The sequence below is a fragment of the Halyomorpha halys genome, unplaced genomic scaffold, assembly GCF_000696795.3.
Source record: "Halyomorpha halys isolate HHAL.00 unplaced genomic scaffold, Hhal_1.1 Scaffold1583.1, whole genome shotgun sequence".
NCBI lineage: Eukaryota > Metazoa > Arthropoda > Insecta > Hemiptera > Pentatomidae > Halyomorpha > Halyomorpha halys.
Window position 1 is genome coordinate 305,802 of NW_027113737.1, and position 16,331 is coordinate 322,132.

At 35.2% G+C, this 16,331-nt stretch overlaps 3 protein-coding genes across 3 annotated transcripts in view; 1 reads left to right on the forward strand and 2 right to left on the reverse strand.

The window, feature by feature from the left end:
- Positions 1–2,008, reverse strand: part of LOC112210695 (uncharacterized) — a 6,455-nt gene extending 4,447 nt beyond the window's left edge. Inside the window, exons 1-2 of the mRNA XM_067051068.1 lie at positions 1,972–2,008; positions 11–580 (exon numbers count right to left, since the gene is read on the reverse strand). Coding sequence (XP_066907169.1) covers positions 11–580; positions 1,972–2,008 — 607 coding nt within the window. The remainder of the gene's footprint in view (positions 1–10; positions 581–1,971) is intronic.
- Positions 2,009–4,503: 2,495 nt separating this feature from the next.
- Positions 4,504–7,008, forward strand: LOC106690122 (glycine-rich protein 1). Its single transcript, XM_014435435.2, has 2 exons — positions 4,504–4,595; positions 6,521–7,008. The coding sequence occupies exons 1-2, from the start codon at positions 4,532–4,534 to the stop codon at positions 6,850–6,852; spliced, it is 396 nt and encodes a 131-aa protein (XP_014290921.1). The 5' UTR covers positions 4,504–4,531; the 3' UTR covers positions 6,853–7,008.
- A 4,582-nt stretch (positions 7,009–11,590) lies between these two features.
- LOC106690121 (spidroin-1) lies at positions 11,591–13,440 on the reverse strand. Its single transcript, XM_014435433.2, has 2 exons — positions 13,349–13,440; positions 11,591–12,499 (listed from the first exon to the last, which is right to left on the reverse strand). The coding sequence occupies exons 1-2, from the start codon at positions 13,410–13,412 to the stop codon at positions 11,661–11,663; spliced, it is 903 nt and encodes a 300-aa protein (XP_014290919.1). The 5' UTR covers positions 13,413–13,440; the 3' UTR covers positions 11,591–11,660.
- Positions 13,441–16,331: the final 2,891 nt, after the last annotated feature.

The window sequence follows — 16,331 nt, forward strand, 5'->3', positions numbered from 1 at the left end:
GAAACCTGACCTTGCAGTTTACCAGCTTGCGATGCCTTCCCTTCTGCGCTTGTTTGCAGCTCCACTTTCTTTCGTGCATCTTCAGAAGATTGGTCTTGTTTGTTAGTTCCTAATGATCCAGATCCATTGAGCTCTGAAGTTGCTGCTCCTTTAGCCACTGATTCTTGGTCTTGTTTGATGACGCGTTGCGTTTCTGATTTGCTTTGTTTTGAAGATGATGATTCTTGACCTTTGGCCAAATCATCATTATCTTGTATATCATTCTTTACTACAAATGAAACTGGAATCGTGATATATCCAGTACCTACGATTTGTGTTTGATTATGTCCGTTTGATATACTCAACGACGATTCATTTGTACTAAACGTCGCTTGAACTTCTCCGTTTTTTAGAATTGGAGAAAGGTCTAAGTTTTCTAATGCAGCTTTAATGTCTTCTTGAAAATTAGGTTGGTTTGTTTCTACTTTTCCTTGCGCCTCTGCCTCAGCGCTTGCTTGCGACGATGAAGGTAGTTGGATTACAGATTCATTTCCATTTCCAGCTTGCACTGCGCTGTTTGCTGACGTTACTGCGTAATTTCCTGTAAAAAATAGATAAATTAAATGGCCTTCATATGAAATGTGTACCTAAGACCAAACAATTATTTTAAGCTTCTTTAAAGCCTACATTAAAAATAAAAAGTATTTATAAAGTTGTTTAACTTCGTACGAACTTTAAATTCATATGAATTTATTTACAAAAACAGGACTAAAGTATCACGGACGTCACACCTTACTTAAACGATTATAGACATTTGCCTAAAAAAAAAGTTACCTCTGAAAAGTTGTACTGTTCTAGTACCTCTTTTTCTCGTTCCACTTCATCTATGTATTCATGAATTCAATTTAAATATTGAATGTGTATTTACTAAAAAAAAATATATAAATATAATCAGGAAGATTAAATTCTGTATGCCTATAAGTCGTTTATTTTTGGACATGGAAAACATCATTGAAATTACGGTTTCTACCAAACTATTTTATAGATGATTTCCGCCTCCATTAGATGCAAAACCGTAGAAATTTCTAATGTGGAAATTCGTGTATTCATAAAGTATTTGATTTCAATTTATTTAATGATTTTGATTAATACATTTAAAATTTGTTTTTGAATTTCAAAGTGCAGTAATAATGTTACCCAATGGTTTGCTCTGGGAGTACTCAAGGAGAGTTAGCACTAGGAAGTGAACTAGGTACTTCATTTTAGTAAACTACTGACCTCAAACTTTCCCGAGCTTTTATAAATTGCTCTCGGTAGGCGGATATTGCAGTATCTATGCACAACCACGAACAAAGAAACGTATTCTTACACACGTTCTTTAATGATTTGAACCTATCATACTGTTCATCTTTTCTGCGTATTATTTATCATTGTGTTGGTTAAAAATATCAGATTATTGATTAGCAGGTGAAATAATAAAGGATATCCCCGAGACCAATTTCAAAATTAAAAGAAATACTGGAACATGATATATTTTCCAAAAACCATTGATTCAAGCATCCTTATGGATCTAAAATCTTTACTGCTTACATAGAAAACTTAAATGAGGTTTTTTATTCATTTTATTTTTGTTTCTGATGTTAATAGTTATAAGAAATTTATAAGATGCATGCAATATTGCTTGGATATTAACAGCTCTAAAAAAGATACATTTTAGATATAAGAAGATTTATTCACACAGTTCTTCAGAACATTAATGATTGTGATTATGATGATGAAAATGTCCAAAACGTCGCCCATTAGGAAAAATACGTCGTCTGGGACCCTGTAAATGCACACATTATGTTTTCTAAAGGAATGAAAATATTGTCAATATATTATAGACTAAAAGAAGAATAAAATAATAAAAATTTATTGACAACAAGCACGTCTATTTTTTAATTTCGCTTACCAATATTATTTACTTATCACCCTATGCAAGTTAACCAATACCTAACAAGCATGTTCCCAGCAGTGGGTTGGACCCCATTGCTGCAATCGAAACCATTTACCTAATTTTCTATATCCTTAAGCGTACTTGCTCAGCCTCCACTGGCTCATTATCAGTAATGCGGCGAGAGGGAAGCGTTGGGATCTTATGAGCTCTGCTCTACCCCTCCACGTGGGAGATAAAGTGATCATCAGGTCGATTGTGTAAATATTGTATATAAGAGTATAAATGTGACTAGACAATATTTTTTTTTCATGCACATTGTTTGATTATATTTTTTTCTTTATCCTTCTGTTTGTATATATTTTAAGAGAGATTTTATTTAGTTTAATGTACTTTTTTTCATTTATCTATATTCTTATTTTATTCTATTTTAATATGAATGAGATCATTCATCACTAATTATCCATTATTCACACCTATTACCCGCAAAGGTGTGGCAGATAGTAATATCTATCAATAAATATAGTATTAAAAAAAAATTTACTGCTGTGCACACAACTAGCTCTTCTACAAAGTATTCTCTTTTGTCCTCGCTGATCCAGAGACCTCGCTATTTCAGCTTCATGTCTCCTTCCCTGGGTGAAGTGAGTAGAGCCAACAGCTTTCTTCTACCAAGGACCTTGTAGCACGGGTATTTTTCTTTTTCATCGGTTACGGGAATTCGCTCTCCGTCAGAACTTAATCTCTCATTATCTTGGCTCCAAGTGCCTCATAGGCGTTATAGGCGAGTTCGACGTGCTGGGTAATCTCCGGAACCCGACGAGTTGAGTATAGGCTGACGTTTATGCCGTGTGCAGAAACCTTACACGGAAACCCCATGGCCCGTGAGGAGCAATGAGACTCAGTGGGGTAGCCCCTTTCGCCTATTCGCCCAGCCCCGATTCCATTTTTCTCGGATGATCCTCTGTAACGGTTCTCCTGTAAATCCACCAGACCTATCTTCACTTTGATGTTCTCAAAGAGGTTCTAATGAATTTAATTAAACTCGTTATATCATTGTTAAATTAGGCAGCCTTTAATATCATAGGTATTATCCCCATTGAAATAGTATGACATAGCTTAAATGAGGATTTAAAAACCATCTTCCCCTAAAGTACCATTTATTTTGTTTATTTGAAAAATGAAAATATCTCATTGTTAGCCATAAAAAACAATAATAAAATACAAAATATTAAAGAAAATATTAATGAAAAATTAAATGAGAAAAAAGGAAAAAATCTGTAGTTGGGTACCTTCTATAAGTTATGGCTCCTTGCAAGTACATTCCGTCATTACAATATACCAAAAGTTCCTTGCACCAATGTGTTTAAACATTCATAAGCTACATTGTAGGAAGATAGTCCGGATGGTGGTCAATCTGAGTTTTGGGAGTGGTTTGCAAAGATGGGCAATGATCTTACAATTTTTCGCAAAAGACATAATAATAGCAACGTCATAGTAAAGAAAGTATTCTTTTACTATTATTTATTTTCTACCGACGTTTTGGCCCACAATGTAGGTCGTAATCAGGGCTGTTGGGTGGATCTATGTAGGACCGTACAGATCTATCAAGAAATTTCTGCAAAGATGATTTTTATAGTTTGAAGGGAACGGTCAAGAAGAAAGAAAAAATAGTATTAAACTTATTATTTATTTTCTGCAGACGTTTCGGTCAAGATGTAGGTCTTCATCAGGGATGTTGTGAAGAGATGTAAGCAAAGACTCCTCAGCAGACAGTTGTGAATAATCAATGCTGTGTGGAATAATATTTTTTCTTTCTTCTTAACCGCAGCCCTGACCATCTCCTTCAAATTAACATCTGGTATCTATGTACTTGATATTTATAAGTATTTGTACTATATATACCAGAAACTTATAGGGAATATGTTGGTCGATGTAAGACAAATCTCAAAATAGCAGAGATCATTCACACAAACAAAAGCAACCCATCGCGGCCACTAAAACCCCCAGGAAGCGACGGCCCAGTATCACTTTTGAAATATTTACTTAAAACGGGAAGAGGAGGCTAGTAGTTAAGTTGAGTAATATTTAAAAAGCACCTAAAATTTGAAAACGGACTATATACTCGAGAGGAATTGGACTGTACATACCACAGTACTTGGACTCTATACACACAGTACTTAGACTGTATACACCACAGTACTTGGACTGTATATACCATAGTACTGCTCCCTCCAATAAAAAATTAAATCAGGACATAAAATTAATCATTATATAATAATGAAGGAACCATATGAAGGTCTGAAAAAATTTATATTAAGAGCTCCATTGGACCTAAAATTGGATTACCTTACTCTTTGACTTCAGAAACAGAACAGCCATTATTGAAGAATATTTAAATATTAATAAAAATCTATTAAAAATATTCCTTTATTGCAGCTAAATAATGTCCATTACATATTTTACTTACAAAATTAAAATAATGTTTACTACTTGTCATTGCAAAACGTGAAATGGAATATTTTTCATGTTCGTGATTATGAATGGATTAGGAATACAAAGATACCAGGAGCTCTGTATAAAAACAGTGACAAAGGTTGAGGTCGCCAGATCATCAAAATGAAGTGTTCGCTCATCTTCTTGGTCGTTGCTCTCCTTCAGCTGTCTTTTGCTCAGCCTTTAGGTAACATTTACCATCAATTTTTGCCTATAACTACTCTTTTGCTCAGCCTTTAGGTAACATTTACCATCAATTTTTGGCTATAACTACTCTTTTGATCAGCCTTTAGGTAACATTTACCATCAATGTTTAGCTATAACTACTCTTTTGATCAGCCTTTAGGTAACATTTACCATAAATTTTTGGCTATAACTACTCTTTTGATCAGCCTTTAGGTAACATATACCATCAATGTTTAGCTTTAATTAATCGTTTGTGCCATTTAACAGACTAAATGAATACCAGGACCATTTTAAAATAGCAGAGGAAGGAGCAAATCTAAAAATAGTTCATACTATTATTATTCTCTATGGTAGTTTGTTGAAGGAATAATTGAAAAAATAATTTAGTATAATCTATTAATTTAATTTATCAGCCAATATTTAAGTTATAACCATCCTAATTAAAATCATTAATAAAGAAAATGATATTGAAACTATCAATCTTTGAATTTACAAAATAATCGAAACGAACACAACAACAATATGTAAACAGTTTTATCTAATACGGCAAGTCTTTCAATTACTTGATATGGAATATATAGTATGGGGAAGTATTGCTACCGTGAAAAATTTCGAATTCCAGTTTTTGAGGCCCCCCTGAATTGAAATAATTAAGACATGCAAAATGGCGTTTGTACGTGTACTTGTCGCTCTATACGTATATGCTTATTAATATATTATTATATCCTGATCAAAAACTGAAATTCGTACGAAATTGAAATTACATATTCAGAGGGGTATATGCTTGGCATGTGACACCTTTTTCGATAAAAATCGACTAACGGGAAATGCCACTTTGTTGAATCGGTTTTTCATATTTTTTTTAAAATCAGTTGTAACGTTTTTGATCAAGTTACATTTTTTTTCAGTTGGCTATAGAGACCTTGTAGATCATTGGCCACTCGAACCAGCCTTCTCCACCCCTGCCTATGTTGGGCTACTGCTTTCCAGTTTGCTGCGTGCAGATCTTTCACATCTTTTTTGATTCTGTCTATCCATTTGTTTTTCGAGCTCCCACAAGTTATTTTGTTAACTATACTGGCATTCATGGTTGTGTAGAGGCATCCTGATGGATTGTTTTGAGCACCATGTTCCGCCCATCTTAACCTCATTGTCTTCATATCATAATATATTGACTGACCAATCTCTGCAAGCAGTCCACTGTTAGTTCTTCTCCTCCTGTATTAAGGTTCTGATCCCAGATCGCTCCTTTAATTGTACGAAGGACGTTTCGTAAAAATGTCTCGATTCTCCTTCCTAGGGTATCTTAGAGCCCAGATATCGCAGCCTTATATCAGATCTGGCTTTATCATAGCATTATACTTAGTTTCAGTGGGTAAGAGATTTTTCGAGATTTCAATATTCTAGACAGAGGGAAGAAGTCTCTGTTAGCGCTTGTTATACGCTGGTCTTCTCAGACTGTTGATCATTTATTGATATTATTGTGGAGCCGATGTATTTGAAACTGTCTACTTTCGGAAAAGATTTGCCATGCACGCAGTCGATGTCAGTGGATTTTTCGGCTTACAATCATTTATTTTGTTTTATCTTCACTTCTTTGCAAGCCGTTAATATAGAAATATCTGTTCTTAAACGAGCGTGGATTAATTTAAACTCAAGGTAAGGTGATAAATGAAGGTTCTGTTATGCGTACATAAGACACTCATCCCATACTTTCGGATTTTTCTTTAATCAAAATAGTTCTTTGAAGTTTCTTAGATAGTTCTTAAAATTTCATATAGGATTTTCAATCAAGAAATTAGTCATTTTTAGAAAAGAACGTTGAAAGAGATAATTTTTTCAAAGTATTGTATAGTATATTTGTGCTTACAAAAGTGTAATGTAATTACAAAATATTCACCGTTGGTTTATATCTTGCATGTGTAGAAGGCTCAGTAAAGGCCGAAACAGGCGCGAAAGCAGGAGCCGGTGGTGCTGGAGGAGCACAAGCCGAAGGAAAAGCACAAGCTACTGCTGGAGGAGCACAAGGAGGTGCTGGAGAAGCATCCAGCCAAGCATCAGCAGGAGCTGCTCCTGGACTTTCCGTATCCCTATCACCTTCTTACGTATCACAAGGAATGAAAGTTAGCCAAAGCGAATCTTCATCAACTCAAACAAAAACAAGCAAGCAGAGTGAATCCCAGATGTTTGGTAGTGCATTGTCCTCCGGTTTGCCAGGAGTAGGTCTTAACTTAGGCTCAGGACTTCTTGGAAGATAGAGTGGACTAGACAATGCTAATGCAGGAGTACAGACAGAAGTTGGAACCGATGCAAAAATAAATTCAGCAGTTATAACATTCCCGAAATTGTAATGTTCACGATATATGTATTTATTTTAACAAGTTATAACAACAAAAATAAATTTTTAAATCTCATTTATTATTACCACTGTTCCATAATAATTTCTAAATGCATCTATTAACATGTTGATTGAGATGACTCGTTATTTGTGTCTACGAAATATGGTGTTATTAAATTTATACAAATATAAAGTAAAATATTTATATTTTTTGTTTAAAAATATTTATACAAATATTTATTTTTTATTTTATTTTTTTACTTTTATCATGCCATAGGCGTCGGTGACCAGAGGGTTGTTGAGGTAACAATCAACAACATCGACAACAAATATAAAGTTATCAACTAAACGTTAAAACTACAAGTCAGACAACCTTTACGGTAGGGTCTTGGTTTGTCTAACAGTATCAGAAACAAAAAAATTATCAGAATAAATTTTCAAATCCAATCTCGTCACTGGAGTGGAGTGGTTCAGTGACTAAGGCACTATGCTACTAACTCTAAGGACCTGGGAACGATTCCTGCTGTGGCAGATATTATTTATTTTGTTACAGTAGCTGAGAGTCAACCCTGTGGGTTCGGAAAGCATCCCGGAACCGAAAAATCAGGTGGTCGAGCAAGCACCTCCTTGCACATTCATTGTTCAAGAAAGAGTATTTCATTACAAAGTACTGAGCTGCTAACCCTTCAAGGCTTGTAGAGATACAGATTTTGACTTTTAATCACTTGACTAAATTGTGAATAGCAGAAATCAATGAGCGTGGATCAGCTCAAAAGAATACTTTTGAACCAACAGTAGATTTTATTATAGCTAGTCTTCAAATTCGATCTTATGGTTTCCAATATTTATCTGGTCCAGCCACAACTTCAGGTAAAAACACAAGACCACTTCGGAATATTTATGGTGCAGGGATATTTGACCTGTCATATTTGTCCTCTATACCATTGTAGTTCTAATTCCTATCAGAATATTTTAGAAACCCAGCCTAATATCTCAAGTAATCTAATATCTCTAAAAGCAATGCTTTGTCAAAATCTTCAAACACTGCTCCTCATAAACCCCATGGGAGCACTGAATGATATAAACCCTCAATAATCTTTTTACCTTCCACAGCCTCCAAGAGTTTCGAATCAAAATATCAGTCCAGGTTTCTTCACTAGAACAGCCACGACCATTATTACTCTACCGAAGTGTCCTATGCTCTGAAACATGCTCCCCATAATAGGACATCACCAACTATGCATCAAGAATTTAGTGTTCCTTACAGCATGGATGAAAGGGAACTTCATAAGCAAGAGAATGGGTAACTGCAGTTGTTCAAGTTCAGCATGTTTATTTACTTATGTTTAATTTCTTCTTAATCCAGTATTGTTGATACATATCAATATAATTGGAACTGAATCCGACAGACCCACCTGCCGCTTCACGGATTTTTCCAGAAAAAAAAATTTGAGGAGCCTCCGGGAATTTCCTTGTAGTAGAACTCTATAAAGATTTTGGATTTAGATTTAATCCTTATACCTGGTTCTAAAAGAAGTTTCTTATTAAGCAGTATTTCTGAATCAGTCTGCCTGGCAAGGGTATTCCCTTATTTATGAAGTTCTCTATCATTCATACTGTAACATCTGCTCCCCGTTGATTAGTGGATGATTTGATCCTCTATGATGGAGAGCATGCTTTTAGAAAATAAAACTCTTCAGTAGGGATGTGGGTTTCGTAAAGATATTAGTTAGTTGAATGCAAGAATAAATGTCGTGGCTGTTGATCAAGTGGATTACTTGAGTTACAACACTGGGTTTATAAAATATATTTTTTTTTTTTCGGCCAAGACTCCCATTGGAGTCCTATACTGCCTAATCATGGTTGGGGGTGAAAGTTCTTCATTTTGTGGGACCGACACTCAATGAAAAAAGTCAACGTCCCAGGCCGGATTCGAACCGGCACCGCCAATAAACATCAAGTTGGTAAGACTGTGTCTTAACCACTGAGCTATGGGTGGCCCATAGAACTACATTATTACAACTAGTGGACAAAATTATTGTACAAATATTTTGCACGAATTACTGCACGTTATACTCCTGTCCTGGAGATGAAGCAGGATAGGTATTCCGACCAAGATTTGTGATTTACCTGAATTTGAGGCTGAGTCATATATATATTGGAAACTATAAACCGATGTCAGCCCGGTTAGACCAGGAAAAAATTATATAATAGACGAAACATATTTTGGAGAGAAAATAGAAAAGGTAATGTAACAAATATATAAAAGGTAGTGTAAAATGAAAATATTAAAAACAGGCATTATAATATACACGATAGGGGGAAGAAATTATATTTAAAAAAAAATATAAATATATACAAATAGAATAGAAAAATGAAATGATCCAATCCAGTATTCCAGTCTATCACCCCATCCCCCCTTCCTGCTAGGTGGCAGGGCAGGAAAGGCCCCAAAAACCCTATTAACATCACCTCATAGCTCCATCTTCTGATGCACCCCAACCCCCTCCCTCACACTTCTTTCGATTTCTGACTTCTCTTATTATTTCATCTTATCTATCGCCTTTATTATTTTTATTTTTATTTTTATTGTAATTTTTATTTTATATGCGATACATCACGAGGAGGCCCCTCACCTCCGGACTCAAAATAGCTCCTTGAATGGATAGCTCATATGTAAAATTAAATATAACAGGTAACCTTAAAATACCAAAGGTAGTAAAAGGTAAGACACAACACGAATTACATTTTCTACTACAGTAATGCACTTACTAATTCACTTCTTATTTCTGTTTTAGAGGGTTCGGAAAAAAAAAAAAAAAAAGAAAAAGCTCAAAATATTAAAAATGAAAAAATTTTTAAATTAAAATAATAAATATACAGTGCATTTCAGCATTTACTTTGCAGTGTTTTTTTTTCTTACATTCTCAACCGCTCTAAGCGGTTTTTATTTTTTTTTTTTTATACCATCAAGAGTTCCATAAATATTTTTGCCCAAAATGGGTGCTGTTACCTAAATTGTGAGCCTCAATGAAAGGAATCCCTTCTGCCAAGTAAACAATGCGCTAGTGTTAATATTTGTCTATTGAAAATGTTAATTAATAAAAAACTGTACTTAAGGAAAAAATGAAGTAGATAAAATTAAATTTTAAATTGTATGATGGTCCAAGTGGCGGTCAATAAAAGTATTAAAATAGTAGCAGAGAACTATTTATTATTAACCAAAGTATCGTCCCACTTTGCAGGTCTTCGTCAGGGCTGTCAAATTGAAACAAAGATGACAACTTCACCTGACCAATTTGAACCATGTTTTAGGTTGATCGGCCCTGACGAAGCCCGACAGGGGTAGTTCTTACAACTATTTTGATAAATTTGGTGGTCAATAAATTTATCAAAATAGTTACAATTCAAACTATCTTCCTACAATCTACTTCATACGGTCAACTATCCAATATGGAGCAATTTTTAAAGGTATATTAATCAAAAATTAAGATAAAAAAGAAAAAAATACTGACTACTACATAAATATATATAAATATATTATTTACACTGCTTTTAGAATAAAAAAGCATATATATTTATGCGATATGTGCTATTTCTGACCTCCGTCCAGCTGAAGAGGAGATAGGCCGATGAATAGGCTTCTTGAGGTAAAAAATTTGGGCCCCTGAGATTGATTGGACGAAAGTATGGTTCATCTGCAGTATAAACAATCCAGTTTCTAGAGTATTTGCGATGTTTATAACGATGAGTAAAGGAACGCTATTGTTATTAATAGTATTTAACAGTTATTATTATAAATAGTCTTCAACAGCCATCGTTATAAACTATATAGTTGTTCCTCTGAACATAGGTCATTTGTAGGAAGTGACCTTCTTCTTGCTCAAATTATTTGTTAGTACTCGTACTTTGTCACTGCTGAAAGCAAGAACTGACACAGGTAGGCCCAAAACGTCACCTTATAGGGGCCTAACTATTTTGTGTTTAACATATGTAATTCAGTTTGCACAGCCCATCTCACCCCATTTCCAGACCATCTTTCCTTCTAGACCTTTTATTCCCCTCCTTCCCAAGATCTCCCATCAGATTACTCACACTACCTAATCTACCCCTGAATCTATGATATTATTGGGCTTTCTTAAAAACTCTGCCTTATAATTTAGGATGTCCAATTAGATGAATTCTGCTTGTCCCCACCTCATGCCCACACAAAAATCGATTAGACAAAGTCTTCCCCTTCCAGTTTATATATGAGAAGATCATTAGACTAGTTACAAGGCTTAATAGATTCAGCTTCACCTGAGTTCTTCCAAGTTTGTAAGAAGTTAGTTTAAATATTTTATATCATTGTATTGTAACAATAAAAAGTAAATCTTCAAGTGTTTATTCGTTGTAGCGTACTTTATGGATTACCGCCCGCTTACGTAAAATAGATCACACACTCAAACATATACATTTTTACAGTAAACAAAACTCCACTTTATAATATTCCACACAACTGCTAATGGCAATAGTATAACTAAAGAAATTAATTCAGTTAATATAAATTTTTGAGGAGAACAAATACAAATTACAACTTTTTTATTTAATGTTGCTTCAATAGATGCCGTTGCGAAAAAAATGTTGGGAACCGCTGGATTAAAGAAGCAGCAACGTAATATACTTAATAATGATTTACTTTTTAATTACATAACAGCCGATTATTTTTTTATACAGTATTGTCCATCCTTAATTGCTAACACCTGCGCTAGCCTCAGCACCTGCCTCAGCCTGAGCTGCGCCTAACCCGTATCCACTGGGTTCACCTAGCCCTGCAGATGCAGATCCTTGGCTTTGTGCCTCTGCACCGCCTGGTGCTGCTCCGTAACCTGAGGATGAAGAACCACCGAAATTTGCTTGGATTAAGCTGTTAGATTGGCTTTGCTTGGATTCACTTTTACTTAACTGAAGTCCTCCTTGTGTTTGCTGATAGGTTGCTGGTGGGCCCATAAAACCTCCGGAAAATGCACCGTACCCTTCTTGAGCTCCTCCATTTGCACCGGCTTGTCCACTAAATTGCTGTTGGCCCCAGGGTCCTTGTCCAGGTCTGAATGGTGGTCTTGCTGGACCACCAAACTGTCCTTGGCTTTGAGCTCCTGCTTGGCCAGAAGCTGCACCATATTCTCCTTGAGCTCCTGCATTTGCACCAGCTTGTCCTCTGAATTGCTGAGGACCCCAGGGTCCTTGTCCAGGTCTGAATGGTGGTCTTCCTGGACCACCGAATTGACCATTAGCCTGCGACTGAGATTGTGCACCCCCAAACTGCCCATTGGCTTGCGACTGAGACTGAGCAACTCCAAATTGTCCTTGACTCTGTGCGGCTGCTTGGCCGTAAGCTCCTCCACCTACTTCTGCTTGTGCTAAACCTTGTGCTTGGGCTGCTTGGCTAGATTGAGGTTCCTCATAGCCGGTTTGTCCACTTGCCTGTGCTTTAGCTTGTGCTTTTCCTTCTGATGATTCGCCAAGATTCAATCCCAAACTTGCTCCACTATTTGCTTCAGCTTCACTGACGGCTGAAGCTTGACCACCTGAAATATATAATTTATATTTTAACTTCTATTATTACAAATATGTATTAACATCTCTATGTGTTCCGAAATGTAGGTTATCTAAATCATATAGTATTACTAATCATAGAACCTTCTTCAAACTTCAGATATGTTTCTTCGAAAAATTACTTGTGCTACAATTATTTACCTCATTTAGAGAAACTTAACACTAATACCACATTAATTGAGATTCATAATTATTATTTAATAATTGACTACGACATTAAATTACTTTAACTCATTTATCTGCCAATTTTGCTAGATTGTGTGTTTTTTTTTTTAAATTTAAACATGACAAATAACTTCATTGACAAATATCCAAAAATCAATAAAAAGAACTAGATAAAGAGCATGAAACGTTGTTAAGGTGTAAAGAAATAAATAAGTGGAAAAAAGGGTCAATATTAATTTCCAGAAAATAAATATAATAAAGTTTAACAACTGAACCCTTTGGAATTTTATTTGTAACAGTACAACTAATTATTTTACAAATAATTGTTTTTAATTAAATTTAATTTATTAAAAATAAACCGTAGAGTTTAAACCATACTTAAAAAAAAATATGAATCGTTTTTGAACTGTATACAATTTCGCATCTATTTTTTCAGTGGAATACAATAAAAATTTATTTAACTAGACTATTACAAAATAAATACAATTTTATTAATCTTTTCCCTGAAAATATATTGATTTTTAGACCCTTATCATTTTCGGAACCCCATTATACGTAATAATTATTCCTTCCCGAAAGAAATTGAGAACTTTTCTTTTTTTAATTTTTTAGCCTAAGATTTGAATATTAGTAACGATATTATGAAAGTAATTTACCAACAGATTGGCCAAGTGAAGCTTGAAAGAGTGCAATAGCTAGGAAGATGAGTAGACCCTTCATCTTGCTCAACTGCCTTCCTGAATTTTGGCATAGCTTTTATAGGCGACAGTAGGTGGGAGCTGCACATTGCATAATAATGAATATAAAAATTATTCTAACTCACGTACTTATACATTAAGAAGTAAACACCGTGAGATAAATCTGTATAAATTTAAAAATGAAATCAATTTTGTTTGTTTATTCTAAAAGATAAAACCACCGACTGAGCGTCACTGACTTCTGCATTTTACCAAACGACTGAGTTGTAACAAACTTCTATTAAAGGTCACTTACCTTTGCCATTGAGATTCTGTTTTTTTTTTTTTAAAATCAACTTATTGAGGAATTATAAACCTATTCGTTATACCATATTCCGAAGGGTAAACAATCATGGAAATTTGAACTATCTAGTTTCATTATTTTAATAAAATAACCTACGTTAAGCATGAATTAAAAGGGCAAGAATTGACTTGACGATCAGTGGCATAGCGTGGAAGAAATCTATAGCTCAGGTGGTTGTCTTTTTTTTTTTTTTTTTTTTTTTAAATACTGGGGGATTTTAAGCCAAGCTTCATGGCCACGGGATGGATATAGACCCCCTATGCCCTAGTTGTGGTGTTCCGGAGACTGCCGAGCACATCATCATAGACTGTATCGCCTTTGATGCATTACGGGGCAGATTGCTGAGGAAAACCGGACTCTACTCCCTCACAGAGAACGACTTCCCTCAGCTAGTAAGTGAAGAAAACTACCCGTATTACAAAGAATTTGTAAACGGGTGGAGAACAATTATTGGACCAAGCCACTTCAATATTTGTCAAAAAGAAAGACCAGCCCTTGAAATGCCTGTGGACGGAAGACGAGCAGAAGACTGTATATAAATCGTTAAAATTGTAAATTGATTCATAAGCAGTAGTTTGATGATGGATATGTGACATCGAACTCCTGCTGCACACCTGTATTGCTTGTAACGTAGAGGAACGTGGAAATAAATAAAAACTGAACTGCGGTGGCGTCTCATCGAATCCGGATAGGGGAGTCGACCTTTTTCACTTCTGTGGTGGTCCCACGACATGAAAACTTGATCTCTCACCACGGTTAGAATTTGTTGGTTACGTCTAGATAACTCCTCTGTATGTCAGAAATGACCAGAATGGAGGTCTACAAAATAAAAAAATAGTGGTGTAGTGTGGTTGATATCCGCTCGAGGCGGTAAACAAATTTTTCACCCCTTATTTAGGTGTTTCAATTTAAAAGACTGAAATATACAGTAAGTGGAGAAGATGGGAGGGGGGAGGGGGCGCGGCCAGCAATTTGTTTTCATTTTATCTCATATAGTTAACAAAAAAAAGTTGATTAAAATCGTTTTTCAGTTTTTTAGAAACTACTTACGTATCTTATCTTATACATATCTTCTTACCTATATAATGTTATATTTCATCTTTCATTGTTATCAATCTGCTACCTTCTAATTCCATTGTTATTAGCCTACTATTTTTTTATTTTCAATTCATTATTATGTATATTTTCAAATTTGTTAGTCTATTACTCCTTTTTATTTTTTTGTTTCTCTGAATGATGGTTGTTATCTCTTTTTGTTGTATAGCCCTGATGAAGATCTGAAAATCAGGTCGAAACATCGGCATGAATAATTAATTATTGTTTATTATTCTAAAAAACGTTTTTTAATTGGTTATTAATAAAAAAAGTTAGGAAATGAAATGGTTCAAATGTTTACAAGATATTATAATTTTTATTGTAAAAAAGAAAAGTGTACTAAAGTGCGGAAACCATTTATTGTTTTACGTATACAAAAAAGGCGATTGTCTCAAAAGGCGTTTTTCCTCTTTCCAGACCTAGTCGCTGAATATGCTCCATATAGCTCCTTAGATTAATTCATTGATCTAGCCAAATTTTTGCCCATCCAGGCATCATCATTAAACACGCGTCATATATTAAACGGACTTACCATTCAGGCACAAGAAATCTTCTTCTTCTTTCTCATTTTCCTCCTTCAAAGTGCCGTTCAATGTGGAGGAGCCTCTAACCACCTGGTTCCCATATCTCGGTCCATGGCAAGCATCTTCATCTGAGCCTGCGCTTTTCCTCTTTCCAGGCCTGGTCGTTGGATATGTTCCATATTGCTCCTTCTAGTTCTGCCTCGTGGTCTTCTACCAGTCGGCCTCGCCTCCATACATTTCCTTATCAATCTGTCTTCCCCCATTCTACAGACGTGTCCATACCATCAGAGCTGTCGGTGTTCAATCACTGATTTCACTGAGGGGATCTGAAGTTTTGATGTCCTTATCTACTTTTCCCATAACAGTATTGTATCTGGTAGTCCATATTATTTGCTTTATTTGTCCTATTGGACATTTCTTTGTCTATTTTACAAGATTTATTGAAAATGGTTCCCAGGCAGGTATAGAAGTTCACCTTTTTCAATACTTCATCATTACACACTATTCTTAAATTTCCCACGACCACTTCATCTCAGGCAATAATCATAACCTTAATCTTACAACTCATTCCTTTGCGAGTGATTTCTTCTTGCCATTCTATAATGGTCTGTTGCAATTTTTCCTCAGAGTCAGTCACCAGCACGACATCGTCTGCATAAAGAAACATCTGTACTTGTACCGTCCTCATGTTCCACAGTCCTAGCAGTTCTTCTCCTGCATACTTAGTGAATTAGACACACGACACAAAAATTAAAAAAGCAAAAATATTACTCACAAATCAGAACACTCGTATTTATCGTGTATTGTACAGGCAATAAATAATGGAATAGTTCATATTTTTACAAGATAATATTATTTATTGTGAAATCTTGCTGCCGCCATAATAGTGTCCCTCCACCGCCCCCTCCCATACGCTACGCCACTGTGGACACTACTATCATCTTCCTCATTTTTTGGACAACAGAACTTCTCTCAACTT